We start from the raw sequence: 16,332 nt of genomic DNA on the forward strand, positions 1-16,332 counted from the left end.
CCATGCTTGCATATCTAGGCAATAGCCCAAATATTGGGTCCATCGGCAACATTATTGGATTATGTTTTTGTTTTTTTTTCTCTCATTTTTGTCTTTATGCCTTGAGATTTTATGAATGAAGGTATCTCTTGCTTTGTTCTTCTTTGTTTGTAAACATTCTTTTGTCTTATTTTTTTCATATGTATCGTAATGTTCCATGCTTGCATATCTAGGCAATATCCCAAATATTGGGTCCATCGGTGACATTATTTGATTATGTTTTTTTTTTCTCTTTCTCATCTATGTCTCTAGTCATGATGTATGGGTTCATATATTTTGTAAATAAGCTTTCAACTCAAACCAAAAACCCCACATTCTTGCTAATATCTTTATTTTGGTCTATGTTGGACATGGTTGCATATAACCATCTCAATTGAGCGAGTACTAGAACTTAAATACAGAATACCAAATAGTTTTCACAGATTACATGCTTAAATATGGATAAAAATGTTGAGATAGTGAGATCTAGAACATCTTAACCCTTTATTGCTTCAACAATCTTTTCCAAATTCTTCCATGAAGACCCATCATTACCAATACTATTCATGGCCATTTCTTTCAGTTTTAGAGCATTTTCTCTAATCATTCTGTCTTCAAGCAGTTGATTCACCTTTCTTCTAATTTCTTCCTTTGAGATGATCCCATTTTCATCTGGGTCCAACCCCAAACCAACCCTCCAAACATCAATGATGTAGCTCTTGTTAAGAAACTGGTCACCAAAGTAGGGCCAACAAATAAAGGGAATTCCCATGGATACTCCATCCATGGTTGAGTTCCACCCACAATGGCTTATGAAACAAGCAATAGAAGGGTGATCCAATACCTTCTGTTGAGGTGCCCAAGCTACTATCTTTCCAAATTGAGCTACTCTATCTTGAAATCCAGCTGGGTATGTGGCACTGGGCCCACCAGTGAGGCCTGATCTAACAACCCATAAGAATGGTCGGCCAAGAAGTTCGAGCCCAAGTGCTAGTTCATGGAGTTGGTGCTCGTTGACTATTGCAGTACTTCCAAAGGCAACATAGATGACTGAACCAATAGCCTGTCGATCAAGCCAGCTCAAGCAAGTTGAGTCCTCGGCCCAGAGGTTCCCAAGTTGATTGTTTGCAAGTAATGGGCCTATTGGTAGTATGTTTGGAACCATAGCTATAGCTACAGGTTCAAGCTGGTAAAATGAGTTGCAGATAAACCAATCTGCAAAATCTGTAATATGGTTGTCTTTAAGCATGGATTGAAAAATTTTCTGCTGCAAAGTCTGGTCACCTAGGGAGTGCCACATGAGGTTCGCAGTGTTCATTGGGGGCATGTTTGGAGCCAAGAAGATCGTCTCATTCTTCTTCGAAGTTCCTGCCAAAAAAAAAAAAAGGAAAGAAAAAAGCAGATGAAAAAAATCAGTGTATCGAAAATATCTAAACGCATTAGAAGCACGAAATAATAATTCCTTCTATAAGTTAAATTGTTAGTAATTTGTAGACGATTTCCCCTTGCACATTATTGTCGATGGACTTTGCTTGTTTGTGCATTCAGGAGACTCATGACAGCAGCAGGTTGAAAGTTTCTGATACTTGAGATAAGATGGTAACCACAATGATGAAAAACAATAGAAATAAGAATTGAGAAATCTAAGTGAAAAATAAAAGAAGATCTTACCATTCTCATCGATAAATCCAGCATCAATTAGCTTCTGAAGGTTACACCTCAAGGCCCTGTTTGCTACAGCTGCTGGAAGAAAGGCGGCTCGCCGTATTCCCATCTTCTTGGCAACTTCCAATGCCCATCCCATGGCTGTGTCAGCGATGACACATGTGATCTTGTCGCTGGTATTAGATTCACTGATCTTCCTAATAAATTTCTCTAATTGGGCTGGCATGGATCTTGGGATAGTGACAAGTGTGTTAATGGGTATGCTCCGTTCTTCTGGTGTAAGTCCATCTGGAATCGAGACGAGACGAATCTGACCAACTTCATTATACATATCAGCTGATGATAGAGTAGCTGTGACTCTTTCATGGGTACACTCAGTGTTCACAAATGTGATCTTGAAACCTCTATCAGCCAAGGAACATGAAAGTTTCATGAGAGGCATCACATGGCCTTGTGCCGGGTATGGAAGAACTAGCACATGCGGCTGGTTGCTCATGGTCCCTCCACTTGTGTCTATGCTTGCTCTCAATTACAGGCTCATGATTTGTCATCCTTAACATCCCTACTTGTACTAATGATTTTTTTTTTTAATGCATGTCACAGGGATGTGTAGATTGTTGTTGTATTCTTAAGCTGTCAATGACTGGATTTATGTTTTTATGTCTTGAGATTTTATCAATGAAGTTATCTCTAATCTGTTGTTTTGTTCTTGTTTGTAAACATTCCTTTGTCCTCTACTTTTCGTACTTTTCTTGTGCATTGTAATGTTTTTGTATTCTTGTGTTTGCCACTTAATTTATTTCCTGTAAGCGATTCAGCCTGTGGTTAATGTGCCATTATCTCTTTTTTTTTTTCGTTCCGATACAACAACAACCGCCTATGTGTTATTTAGAGAAATTTTGTATCTTTTCTAGGACATCTTTATAACAATCCCTTCATATTTTCTATATTCACAACATTTCTAAGCCACTTATATAATTGTAATCAAACATATCTATTCACATGTCTTTCCTCTCTCAATATCTTAATGGGCAATTATATTTTTGTTTAATTCTAAAAGTACCATAACTTTCGATCTGAAAATTGATTTATGATGAAAATAGTACTGTTTCGAAAGTTCTCACATGAGATCTCTAACAAATTAACACCCATATAAAATTTGATATCTTGTAAATTTGAACCAAGCTAATAATTGATGTACCGAGTACCGACTGAGCTATGATTTATTTCCACAGATTACTAAATAGATTTAACAGATTACATGCTTAAATTTTGATGAAAATCTTGACATAGAGAGAACCAGGACATCTTCAACTCTCCATTGCTTCAACAAACTGCTCCAAATTCTTCCATGAAGACCCACCATTACCAATACTATTCATGGTCATTCCTTTTAGTTTTAGAGCATTTTCTTTCATCACTCTGTCTCCAAGCAGTTGATTCACCTTTCTTCTAATTTCTTCCCTTGAGATGATCCCATTTTCATCTGTGTCCAACCCAACCCAACCCTCCAAACATTAGTGATGTAGCTCTTGTTAAGAAACTGGTCAGCAAAGTATGGCCAACATATAAAGGGAACTCCCATGCATACTCCCTCCATGGTTGAGTTCCACCCACAATGGCTTAAAAACAAGCAATAGAAGGGTGATTCAACACCTTCTGCTGAGGTGCCCAATTTACTATCTTTCCTAATTGAGCTACTCTTTCTTGAAATCCATCTGGATATGTGATAATGGACCCATCGGTAAGATTTGATCGGACAACCCATAAGAATGGTCAGCCAAGAAGTTCAAGCCCAGGTGCTAGTTCATCAAGTTGGTGCTGTTTGACTATTGTAGAATTTCCGAAGGCAACATAGATGACTGAACCAAAAGCCTGTCTATTGAGCCAGCTTAAGCAAGTTGAGTCCTCGGGCCAGAGGTTCCCGAATTGATTGCTTGCAAGTAATGGGCCTATTGGTATTACATTTGGAAACATTGCGAAAGCTGAAAGCTCAAGCTTGTAGGATGAGTTGCAGATAAACCAATATGGAAACTCTGTAATTTGGTTTTCTTTAAGCATGGATCGAAAATTTTTCTGTTGTACACTCTGAACACCATGGAGTGCCACTGGAGGTTTGCAGAGTTCATTGGCGGCATGGTTGGAGACAAGTAGATCATTTCATTCTTCTTCGTAGTTCCTGCAAAACCAAATGAAAAAAGAAAATGAAAAAAAAGTGAATTAGTATATTATGAATACATTACAAGCACAGAACAACTATAAAGATAAATTGTTGCTAATCGCAGCTGTTTCATAGTTGAAGATGATTCTATAACCTAGAGGTATTATATGTCCTTTACGAAATTAAGTTAAAATATTAGTAATTAATTTGTAGACCATTTTCCCTTGCCGGCTCTTCATCGTAATTGTTGATGGACTTTGCTTGTCGGTGCATTCAGGAGACTCATGTGGAAAAGGATGGGAAAACCATAACTCATTATGTGAGTTAGTTTCAGATATTTGAGATAATGATACCAATCCAACTGTAGAAAAATAATTTGATATATAAATGAACTAAAAAGATCTTGCCATTCTCATCGATAAATCCCCGTGTCAATTATCTTTGGAAGGTTAAGCCCGAATGCCTTGCTTGCTACAGCTGATGGAAGAAAGGCAGCTCGCTGTAATCCCATCTCCCTGGCAACATCCAAAGCCCGTACCATGGTTGTGTCAGCGATGACACATACGATCTTGTCATCGCTGCTAGTACTACTAGATTCATTGATGTTCCTAATAAATTTCTCTAAGTGGGCTGGCATGGTTCTTGGTATAGTGTCAAGTACGTTGAACCCATCTGGAATTGCGACTAGACGAATCTGACCAACCTCATTTTCCTTGACTACTGCAGGTAATGCAGCCATAACTCTAGCATGGGTGCACTCTGTGTTCACAAATGTGATCTTGAACCCTCTATCAGCCAAGCAGCATGAGAACTTCATGAGGGGCATCACATGGCCTTGTGCGGGGTATGGAAGAACCAACACGTACGGCTGGTTGCGGTTGCTCATGATTGTTGTTGTCGTCCCTCCACTGGTGGCTATGCACTTAATTTCTCACTGCACAGGTTCATTTGTTGTCCTAATTAAACTTCCCTACTTGTACTAGTGATAAACATATTTTTTTAATCTTTTCTAATGGATAATTTTTAGAAACTTGAAAATTGGAGACAACCCCCTGGTTTCGAACTGATTGCATAAATCCTTTGAGAGCAGTCTTCTATGAGTGACTTAAGAAAAACATTGGAACTGCCCACCTCTTTAATCTTTTGACAAAAAACCCCTGTTATTTCTTTTTTCCATTAGGCATTTGTCTCAAATTTGAGGGCGATGTTTTGTTTTTTAAAGCTATTCAACCTTGGCTAGAAAAAGGTTTCAAGTTTAGTTGGTAAAGTTTATGGATGATAATATCATAGACCTGAGTTTAATTCCCTCCATCACTAAATTATTCTTCTCATTTAAGAGAGACTTGTCGATAGGAAAAAAAAAGACCTTGTCTAACATGACATTATCCTTCTCATTTAAGAGAGACTTATCGATGAAAAAAGACCTTGTTACAATAGGTAAGCTGAACTTGAACCCCACAAGACTTCAATGTTGCATTGAAAATATTGGCTAAATGTATGAAAAGTCAACTGGGTTAATTGGCTTTCAGGTTTTTAGGTTTGAAATAATCAATTTTTGAGTGGACAACAACAAATCTCCAAACTGGACAACAATCCTTATTGGAAAATGGTTTATCATTGTTCATCATTCTCCATAAAAAATAATGCAAATGTAAATTAAAAAGGATTAAGCTACTTCTTTAAGCACATTTGCCATCTTACGAAAGTTACCCTTTGTGCCTTCAACAGTTCCTTTAGTCTTTTTTCCTTCAGTAAGTTGTTAAGCTGAGCTTGAACCCAAGACCTCAATATGTTGCATTGCAAGGTGTCAATCAATTGAGATAATATTCGTCTAAGCCAATCAACACATTAATGATTAATATATGCATTGCATTCACACTCACGAGGATACATACAATCCCTCTTAGCTGTCAATAGCCGGAATTTTGTCTTTATGCTTTGATATTTTATGAATGAAGGTCTCTTGTTTTGTCCTTCTTTGTTTGTAAATATTCTTTTGTCCACTATTTATTTATTTATTTATTTTTTTCATATTTTTCTTATGCATTGTAATGTGTTTGTTGTTATTGTTTTTGCCATAGGCCATCTCCCAAGTATTGGTTCGATTGGCAAAATAAATAAATTATGTTTTCTTTTTCTTATTTATACCTTCAGTTGAGATGTATGCGCTCATGTCATTTGTTAATAAGCTTTCAACTCCAACCAAAAAACCTCCATTCTTGCTAATATATTTATTTTGGTCTCTTTTGTACAAAGCGACATGCAACCATCTCTATTGAGTGAGTACTAGAACTTAAATCCAAACTACTAAATAGTTTTCACAGATTATATGATTAAATTTGGATGAAAATCTTAAGACAAAGAGAGTTAGAACATCTTCAACTCTTCATTTCTTCAACAAGCTGTTCCAAATTCTTCCATGAAGACCCACCATTACCAATACTATTCATGGCCATTTCTTTCAGTTTAAAAGCATTTTCTCTTGTCACTCTGTCTCCAAACAGTTGATTCACCTTTCTTCTAATTTCTTCCCTTAAGATGACCCCATTTTCATCTGTGTCCAACCCCAAACCAACCTTCCAAACATCAGTGATGTAGCTCTTGTTAAGAAACTGGTCAGCAAAGTATGGCCAACATATAAAGGGAACTCCCATGCATACTCCCTCAATGGTTGAGTTCCATCCACAATGGCTCATGAAACAAGCAATAGAAGGGTGAGCCAACACCTTCTGTTGAGGTGCCCAAGTTACTATCTTTCCAAATTGAGCTACTCTATCTTCAAATCCATCTGGGTATGTGATAGTGGACGACCCATCAGTAAGATTTGATCGGACAACCCATAAGAATGGTCGTCCAAGAAGTTCGAGCCCAAGTGCTAGTTCATCGAGTTGATGCTGTTTGACTATTGTAGAACTTCCAAAGGCAACATAGATGACTGAACCAATAGCCTGTCGATCGAGCCAGCTCAAGCAAGTTGAGTCCTCGGCCCAGAAGTTCCCAAGTTGATTGCTTGCAAGTAATGGGCCTATGGGTAGTATCTTTGGAACCATGGTGATAGCTCCAGGTTCAAGCTCGTAGAATGAGTTGCAGATATACCAATCTGCAAAATCTGTTATTTGGTAGTCTTTAAGCATGGATTGAAAAATTTTCTGTTGCATACTCTGGTCCCCCATGGAGTGCCACGTGAGGTTCGCAGTATTCATTGGGGGCATGGTTGGAGACAAGCAGATCGTCTCATTCTTCTTTGAAGTTCCTGCAACCCCCTCCCCAAATAAAGAAAAAAAGAAAAAAAAAAAAAAAAAAAAAAAAAAGAAAAAAAAAAAAGAAAAAGAAAAAGAAAATCAGTGTCACAATAATTGGCGATGGACTTTGCTTGTTCGTACATTTGGGAGACTTATTGAAAGTTTTGAGAAAGGATAGGAAATTACCAAAATCAATTGACATCAGATAGAATTGAATGGAGATACAGGATTCCCTATGTTAGTTTCAGAAATTTGAGACGACGATGGTAATATCTATCCAACAATAGAAAATGAGTTGGAAATTGCATTTGCATTTTTCCATAGAAAATGGATTTCTACCCATCTCCAAATATCCGACAAATGGTGAATTTCATTTTCCCAATATACCCATGCGTAAAATGAAATTCATCCTCAATTTTCATCCCCATCACCACCATCATCACATTTGACCCCCACCCTCTCCATCACCTCACCACCACCACTCTCTCTCTCTCTTCTTTAGATTTTTTTTCCCCAATTTTTTTTTTTAATGCAATCAAACAATAAAAACTGATTTTCCAACCCTAGCTACCCAATTTGCACCACAATTTTTCGACCAATTTCAAAATCAATGGAAATTGAGTTTCCAAGAAATCAAACAGAAATGGAAAATAAAAGAAGATGTTACCATTCTCATCAATAAATCCAGCATCAATTAGCTTTAGAAGGTTAAGTCTCAAAGCCTTGTTTGCTATAGCTGCTGGTAGAAAGGCGGCTCGCCGTATTCCCATCTTCTTGGCAACTTTCAAAGCCCATCCCATGGTTGTGTCAGCAATGACACATGTGATCTTCTCACCGCTAGTACTGATGTTTCTAATAAATTTCTCTAATTGGGCAGGCAAGGTTCTTGGAATAGTGTAGGGTATACTACGTTCTTCTGGTGTAAGCCCATCTGGAATCGAGACGAGACGAATGTGACCAAAAACAACCTCATCATCATCCTTATAATTAGCTGGTAATGCTGCCATGATTCTAGCATGGATGCACTCAGTGTTCACAAATGTGATCTTGAACCCTCCTCTATCAGCCAAGCAACATGACAGTTTCATGAGGGGCATTACATGGCCTTGTGCTGGGAATGGAATAACTAGCACATGTGCCTGGCTGTTCATGGTGGTTGTCGTTTCGTTCCTCCACTTGTTTCTGGGCTCGCTCTGGATCACAGGCTCATTTGTCTAAACATCCCTGGTACTTGTAATGCTAAATTGAAACACCCCCCCCCTTCCCCAAGTGGCTGTGCATAGAAGCATAGATTTTTTTCCTTGGGATACGCACGTCTGGTTATATGCCTATGTGCAGTTGTAATAATATATTGACTCCCCCACACATGACCGTGGGGAGAAAAGTAAAGGAGAAGTCCTCATCATAGTACTGTGAGCAAAATGTGGGAACGTGGATTATAATAAGATTGCTGGAGAAATGGAGAAAAAATCTCTCTTTTGTCTGCACGTAATTTTAAGATTTCAAATTTTAAAATGGATTGTTAGACATACAATGATTATCGCATTGGTAATCTAACATCACAGTCTTTTAGATTTTGTGAAAATCCCATATTAAAAAATAAAATAAAAAATTTCAAGCTTGGTGTTGAAAATAGACGACTACTAAGCACCCAAATTTAAAATTGAAATTCAATGATGATTTTTTTTTCTTATTTTAAAGTTCATAGAATTTCGTCCTCTATAATCATGTGGCATCGGATCATGTTTTTGAATGCTACAAAGTGATCCGATTAGGAGCCACAGAGAGTTTGACTGAGTTGTTGGCAAATCGGTGATGATGGTTATGACCAAGTCGGTGGAAAAATTGATCATCATTTCATGCATTGATTGTTTTGGAATAACTTGGTTACTTGATGATAACATGATCATGTATTTCTTTTTTTTCGTATGTATGTATGTATGTTAATGTAACATTGACTTTCCTGCAAGCTTTAGCTTATCGACTCTGTCGATTTTTTTTTTTTCCAGATAATGAGCATTGAGATTGAAGTTGGGTGATGCAGAATCATCAACGGAGATAGTTTATTTATATTTTTTTTATTAGTTGTTTAGTCTCTTTAGGATTTAAATTTAAAACTATTTTATTTTATTTTATTTTGTTATATTTGATTTGAATGTAATAAATACCCAAGGTTAAGATCTTGAATCAGCTCATGGATCGGATCAAGGTTCGAAATTTTTAGGGTGTAACAAAATCACTTTTGCTAGCTAACATGCATTTGAAAAAATTATTTAATAAATTTATCTCATATAAAAAATGTATAATGATAAACTGACTTGAAAAATGCCACTCTAATTTCAGTTGCTGATGTGGATATATGTATGAAATCATAAATCTCTTTTCTCGAGATATTCCTTGTGCATTCCGAGAAAAGAGATCTATGGTTCTGTGCACATGTCTCGTCAGCAGTGAGTGAATTTCAAGTAACTTTTTTCTATTCAGTTTATCAAGACTCATAAAAAAAGTCATGATGTATGCACGCGGTCTTGGTATGCGGCTGACATGGCAAGGGCACAGAACCATAAATCGTTTTCATAGGGATATGCAGGAAAGAAAATGTGCTGTTTTGTACCCTTGCCGCATCAGCCGTAACAAGACCGCGTGCAGTCATCATTATTCTAAAAAAAATTATTCCACATCTTATTATTTCCACAGATTACTAAATAAATGTCGCAGATTACATGCTTAAATTTGGATGAAAATCTTGAGATTGTGAGAACTATAACACCTTCAATTCTTCATTGCTTCAACAAGCTTTTCCAAATTCTTCCATGAAGATCCACCATTACCAATACTATTCATGGCCATTTCTTTCAGTTTTAGAGCATTTTCTCTCATCACTCTGTCTCCAAACAGTCGATTCACCTTTCTCTTAATTTCTTCCCTTGAGAAAATCCCATTTTCATCAGGATCCAACCCCGAACCAACCCTCCAAACATCAATGATGTAGCTCTTGTTAAGAAACTGATCAGCAAAGTAAGGCCAACAGATAAAGGGAACTCCCATGGATACTCCCTCCATGGTTGAGTTCCACCCACAATGGCTTAAGAAACAAGCAATAGAAGGGTGAGCCAACACCTTCTGTTGAGGTGCCCAAGTTATTATCTTTCCAAATTGAGCTACTCTATCTTCAAATCCATCTGGGTATGTGGCACTGGGCCCACCAGTGAGGCCTGATCTAACAACCCATAAGAATGGTCGGCCGAGAAGTTCAAGCCCCAGTGCCAGTTCATCGAGTTGGTGCTGTTTGATTATCGTAGAACTTCCAAAGGCAATATAGATGACTGAACCAATAGCCTGTTGACTGAGCCAGCTCAAGCAAGTTGAGTCCTCGGCCCAGAGGTTTCCGAGTTGATTGCTTGCAAGTAACGGGCCTATTGGTAGTATGTTTGGAACCATGGAAATAGCTCCAGGCTCAAGCTCATAGAATGAGTTGCAGATATACCAATCTGCAAACTCTGTAATTTGGTTTTCTTTAAGCATCGATTGGAAAATTACCTGTTGCATATTTTGGTCACCGACTGAGTGCCACAGGAGGTTCGCAGTGTTCATTGGGGGCATGTTTGGAGACAAGTAGATCGTCTCATTCTTCTTCGAAGTTCCTGCAAAACCAAAAAAAGAAAAAGAAAAAATTAGTGTATTACGAATGGTTTGACACATTAATTAGACACACAAAATAATAACCTATAAATTAAGATAAATTGTTGGTAATCACATCTGTTTCATGGTTGAAGATGATACAATAACCAGAGATATTATTTGTCCTTTACGAAATTTGGTTAATTCCTTTTATAAGTTATATTATTAGTAATTTTTAGACCATTTTCCCATGTAGGTTCTTCCTTGTTATTGTTAATCAACTTCGCCAGTTGGTGCAGTTGAAAAGGGATGGGAAAACTTTGACTTATGTGACATCATCAGATGGAATTGAATGGAGAAACATGATTCACCATGTTAGTTTCAGATATTTGAGATAAGATGGTGATGACGACGATAATATCCATCCAACGTTAGGAATTAGATATATAAATAAATAAAAAGTTCTTGCCATTCTCATCGATAAATCCCGCCTCAATTAGCTTTGGAAGGTTGAGCCCCAAGGCCTTGTTTGCTACAGCTGATGGAAGAAAGGCAGCTCCCCGTATTCCCATCTTCCTGGCAACTTCCAAAGCCCATCCCATAGTCGTGTCAGTGACGACACAAATGATCTTGTCACTGGTACTAGATTGGTTGGTATTCCGAATAAATTTCTCTAAGTGGGCTGGCATGGTTCTAGGGATAGTGTCAAATATGCTGGAGGCTGTGCTCCGTTCTTCTGGTGTAAGCCCATCCGGAATCGCGACCAGACAAATCTGACCAACCTTATTTTCCTGGACTGCAGGTAATGCAGCCATAACTCTAGTAAGGATGCACTCAGTGTTCACAAATGTGATCTTGAATCCTCTTTCAGCCAAGCAACATGAGAATTTCATGAGAGGCATCACATGGCCTTGTGCTGGGCATGGAAGAACTAGCACGTGTGGCTGGTTACGGTTGCTCATGATTGTTGTCATCTCTCCACTTGTGGCAAAGTTAAAAAGAGGAGAGAAAGTGATATTTTCTGTACTTCAAATTTTTTGTTAAAAGGAAAGGATCATTTAGAAAGAAGTTCCTATAATTTTAAGGGAAAATCATTTAATGAACCCTGTTATATGAGATGAATGCAAAATGGGTTGTCTACACATTCACACCCATACTCACAAGAATATGTATATTGGGTTTTGAGTTCTTAAACTGAGCTCTCAATGACTCGATTTTTATTTGTATGCCTAGAGATTTTATGTACGAAGGTATCTTTCGTTTTGTTCTTTTTTGTTTGTAGACATTCCTTTGTTGTCTATTTGTCATCCTTTTCTTATGCTTTATAATTTTTATTTTTTATTTTTATGATTCATACAACAAAAAATAGACCTTTGTGACAATTTTTGACATTTTGATAATTTTTTTAAGGATGTTCCGACACTATCAGCTCTTAAGTAATACCGTTGTTTAGGGAAAGTTTATCTCTTGTGTATGGCCCTTTATAACATCTAAATTTACAATATTACGAAGCCACTTTATTGTAACAAAACATATCTACCCACACATCTTTCCTTTTGTCTCTTAATGTTTTATAAAAGAAATTATGTTTTTATTTGAATTCTAAAACTACAATAACTTTTGATCTGAAAATGGATTTTCAATGAAAATGTAACTATTTCAAAAGCTCCCACACAAGATCTTTGAGCAAAACCAATATAAAATTTGATATCTTGCAAATTTGAACCAAGCTAATAATTGTTGTAGTAATCAAGCGATGATTTATTTCTACAGATTACTAACTTGTTTTTACAGATTACATGCTTAAATTAATATGGATGAAAATCTAGAGATAGTGATAACTAGTACATGTTCAACTCTTCATTGCTTCAACAAGCTTTTCCAAGTTCTTCCATGAAGACCCACCATAACCGATACTATTCATGGCCATTTCTTTCAGTTTTAAAGCATTTTCTCTTATCACTCTGTCTCCAAACAGTTGATTCACCTTTCTTCTAATTTCTTCCCTTAAGATGATCCCATTTTCATCTGTGTCCAACCCCAAACCAACCTTCCAAACATCAGTGATGTAGCTCTTGTTAAGAAACTGGTCAGCAAAGTATGGCCAACATATAAAGGGAACTCCCATGCATACTCCCTCAATGGTTGAGTTCCATCCACAATGGCTCATGAAACAAGCAATAGAAGGGTGAGCCAACACCTTCTGTTGAGGTGCCCAAGTTACTATCTTTCCAAATTGAGCTACTCTATCTTCAAATCCATCTGGGTATGTGATAGTGGACGACCCATCAGTAAGGTTTGATCTAACAACCCATAAGAATGGTCGTCCAAGAAGTTCGAGCCCAAGTTCTAGTTCATCGAGTTGATGCTGTTTGACTATTGTAGAACTTCCAAAGGCAACATAAATGACTGAACCAATAGCCTGTCGATCGAGCCAGCTCAAGCAAGTTGAGTCCTCGGGCCAGAAGTTCCCAAGTTGATTATTGCTATCAAGTAATGGGCCTATTGGTAGTATGTTTGGAACCATGGCCATGGCTGCGGGCTCAAGCTCGTAGAACGAGTTGCAGATAAACCAATCTGCAAAATCTGTAATTTGGATTTCTTTAACCATGGCTCGAAAAAAAATTTGCTGTTGCTTCTGGTCACCCATGCAGTGCCACAGGAGACTTCCAGTGTTCATGGAAGGCATGGTTGGAGATAAGAAGATTGTCTCATTTTTCTTTGAATTTCCTGCAAAGAAAAAAATAAAATAAAAAATAATTGTGTTTCCAATAGCTAAACTTCATTAGATGCAAAAAATAAGAAGCTATAAAGATATATTTTGGTAAAGGGATCTTTCTATAGTTGAAGATGATTCTGTAACAAGAGAGATTATTTATCCTTTACGAAATTCGATTAATTCCTTCCATACGTTAAATTGTTAGTAATTTGTAGATCATTTTCCATTGCAAGCTCTTCCTCATCGATGGATGACATCGCTTGCTCATGTATTCACGAGACTTGTGACAGGAGCGGTGTGAAAGGAATAATGATGAATGCACGCCGTTTTGTTACACACCTCTGTATCCAGATGAAAAAGATCTATGGTTTTGTGCCTTCCCACATCAGCTGCATACCGAACCACTTGCATTCATCACGACTCGTGTGAAAGCACAGGCTGAAAATGTCGGAATATTTGGTCTAGAATCTAAAAATATAATGAAGAGTAAAAAATATATGTTGAACTTGGAACATGAGATCATTTTCTTTAAAACATTATTTCACTGCAAAAAATATCTTTTCAAGATAAATAAAAAAAAAAGCCAAGTAGATGGTCCAAAACATTCTAGATCCGCTTAGTGGACAATGGGTGAAGAGATACACTTTTTTCTGAATTTGAACCAAGAGAATACCCTTGGGAGAGCAGTCAACCTTGTTTGACCAACTGTCAAATCCCTTTGACCAATGGTCATGACGGTCAAACCCAATTAACTAATGATCCAACGGTTATTCCAAGGTCAAAATCCTTTGACCAATATGCATGATGATGATCAAAACCATCCAAATCATTGATTATAATCCCACACCCACTCCAAGTAAAGTGTAACCTCTCACTTAAATAACTAAATTAGATATGTGGGAGAGATCGTACAACCAACCTCGAGGAGAGTCTTCTCTTTATTCCATCTGGTACCATCTCTTAGAATATATAATACAAAAATACTCTTCTACTTGCAATAAATATCTATATCTAAATAAGGAAGCATTTGGAGTCTCTAAAGAGGGCCAAACATTTTTCAAAATAGGGATTAGAAGTTTCAGAATTGGCTAATTTTTTGTTCGGATGATCTCTATGGTGAATATATAATCCTCACTAACAATCAACTTATTCAAAAACTTCTAACTAACCTCAAGTAGAGTCTTCTCTTTATCTCATGTGGTACTGTCTCTTTGAACATAATATAAAAATACACTTCTACTTGGAAAAAAAAATGAATATTTTAATTTTAATTGAATCTAATAAATATTTGATTTATTAAAAAAATAAAAAATAAATAAATATAAGTAGAAAGTTTTAAGAAAGAATAGGAAAACCATGACGTATGTGATATTAGATGATGACGAAGACAACGATGATCAAGAGCGGAGCCAAGAAGGTACCAATGGGGCTATAGCTCCCACCTACCTCTTTGAAAAAATACAAAATCGGTTATTAGCCCCTACATTTTAATCCATAGCCCCTACACCTTAATTCATATTAGAAATAGTCCTGTGTTTTTCAAACTGACCTTATGTAAAACCCCACTGTCAAAACACATATTAAAAAAAAAAAAAAAAAAAAAAAAATATGCAATTTAACACCAAAAACCCTCTAGATTTAATGGAAAAACTAAGATCAAAAAGAAAAAGAAAAAAAATCTTACTTTATTTTGGGCTTGATCAAAGGTTTTAAAAAGGTACTACCGAAATCCCACCGAACCCCAGCCCTAAACTTAAAGTTAAAATTCAACAATGAAAATTAAGTCTTTTTCGATTTCCTTTTTCTTTCAAAGTTTGATCAAAATTTTTTTTTTTTTTTTTATAACTCTACATCCCTATGGCATCAGATCATGTTTTTGGATGCCTCGAGGTGAGCTCAACAACACTTAGTAAGATTTGAAATCTTACTAGGTAAGTGATGAATCGAGTTTATTGGTCGACCATCGTAAGCAATCAGCCCCCCCCCAGACCAAAAATCTTGACTCATCGGACAACAAAAAATAAAAGAACAAAGAAGAAATTTAAATGAAAAAAATAGTTGATCTTGCCGTTCTCATCGATAAATCCCGCGTCAATTAGCTTTGGAATGTTAAGCCCCAAGGCCTTGTTAGCTATTGCTGCTGAATGAAAGGCAACTCCCCGGATTCCCATCTTCTTGGCAACTTCAAAAACCCATACCATGGTCATCTCAGAGATGACGCATGCGATCTTCTCGCCACTAGTTCTAATCTTCCTAATAAAATTCTCTATTTGGACGGGCATGGTTCTTGGGAGGGCATCAAGCATGTTGATGGGGTCAGTTCGTTCTTCTGGTGTAAGCCCATCTGGAATGCAGACTAGATGAATGTGACAAACAACCTCACTTTCCATATTAGTTGTTGGTGATGCTGATTCCATGACTCGAGCATGGGTTCTCTCAGTGTTCACAAATGTGATCTTGAACCCTCTATTAGCCAAGCTACATGAGAGTTTTATGAGAGGCATCACATGGCCTTGTTCTGGGAATGGAATAACTAGCACATGTGGTTGATTGCTCATGATTGATGCTTGTTACTTGTGCCTATGCTCTTTCTCAGTCACGGCCTCATGAGAGTTTTTAAAAGGATTTCTCTCTGCTTCTCTCAACTTTTGGCGAGAAATAGAACTCACAAATTATTTTCTCTCCAATTCTTTTCTCTCCTCTCCTCACTTACCAATCTAAACAAGAGAAATATGAAGAGAAGAGAAGTGAAGAGTCTAGAAACTATTTACTCACCTTGTGGCACGTGTGCACTGTTTTTAACATATATATAATATATAATAACCGAAGTGACCTCCATTTTTATAAATTAGTTTTATAAACTAGTGAAGTGGACGTTGCTTTCATTGGATTATAATATGATAATT

The 16,332-nt window shown here is 37.0% G+C and overlaps 3 protein-coding genes and 3 pseudogenes across 3 annotated transcripts; all 6 read right to left on the minus strand.

The window, feature by feature from the left end:
• Positions 1 to 361: 361 nt before the first annotated feature.
• Positions 362 to 2,214, minus strand: LOC147399180 (UDP-glycosyltransferase 83A1-like). Its single transcript, XM_086449042.1, has 2 exons — positions 1,690 to 2,214; positions 362 to 1,386 (listed from the first exon to the last, which is right to left on the minus strand). The coding sequence occupies exons 1-2, from the start codon at positions 2,177 to 2,179 to the stop codon at positions 515 to 517; spliced, it is 1,362 nt and encodes a 453-aa protein (XP_086305168.1). The 5' UTR covers positions 2,180 to 2,214; the 3' UTR covers positions 362 to 514.
• Positions 2,215 to 2,768: 554 nt separating this feature from the next.
• LOC147399181 (UDP-glycosyltransferase 83A1 pseudogene) lies at positions 2,769 to 3,811 on the minus strand (annotated as a pseudogene).
• A 445-nt stretch (positions 3,812 to 4,256) lies between these two features.
• Positions 4,257 to 4,730, minus strand: LOC147399182 (UDP-glycosyltransferase 83A1 pseudogene; annotated as a pseudogene).
• Positions 4,731 to 6,041: 1,311 nt separating this feature from the next.
• On the minus strand, positions 6,042 to 8,317 carry LOC147399183 (UDP-glycosyltransferase 83A1-like). The gene is made up of 2 exons (XM_086448640.1): positions 7,754 to 8,317; positions 6,042 to 7,097 (listed from the first exon to the last, which is right to left on the minus strand). The coding sequence occupies exons 1-2, from the start codon at positions 8,235 to 8,237 to the stop codon at positions 6,223 to 6,225; spliced, it is 1,359 nt and encodes a 452-aa protein (XP_086304766.1). The 5' UTR covers positions 8,238 to 8,317; the 3' UTR covers positions 6,042 to 6,222.
• A 1,541-nt stretch (positions 8,318 to 9,858) lies between these two features.
• LOC147399184 (UDP-glycosyltransferase 83A1 pseudogene) lies at positions 9,859 to 11,681 on the minus strand (annotated as a pseudogene).
• Positions 11,682 to 12,394: 713 nt separating this feature from the next.
• On the minus strand, positions 12,395 to 16,105 carry LOC147399185 (UDP-glycosyltransferase 83A1-like). The gene is made up of 2 exons (XM_086448641.1): positions 15,495 to 16,105; positions 12,395 to 13,437 (listed from the first exon to the last, which is right to left on the minus strand). The coding sequence occupies exons 1-2, from the start codon at positions 15,982 to 15,984 to the stop codon at positions 12,560 to 12,562; spliced, it is 1,368 nt and encodes a 455-aa protein (XP_086304767.1). The 5' UTR covers positions 15,985 to 16,105; the 3' UTR covers positions 12,395 to 12,559.
• Between the last annotated feature and the right edge of the window lie 227 nt (positions 16,106 to 16,332).

Source organism: Akebia trifoliata, chromosome 7, assembly GCF_017979445.1.
Source record: "Akebia trifoliata isolate Shusen 1 chromosome 7, ASM1797944v1, whole genome shotgun sequence".
Classification (NCBI taxonomy): Eukaryota; Viridiplantae; Streptophyta; class Magnoliopsida; order Ranunculales; family Lardizabalaceae; genus Akebia; species Akebia trifoliata.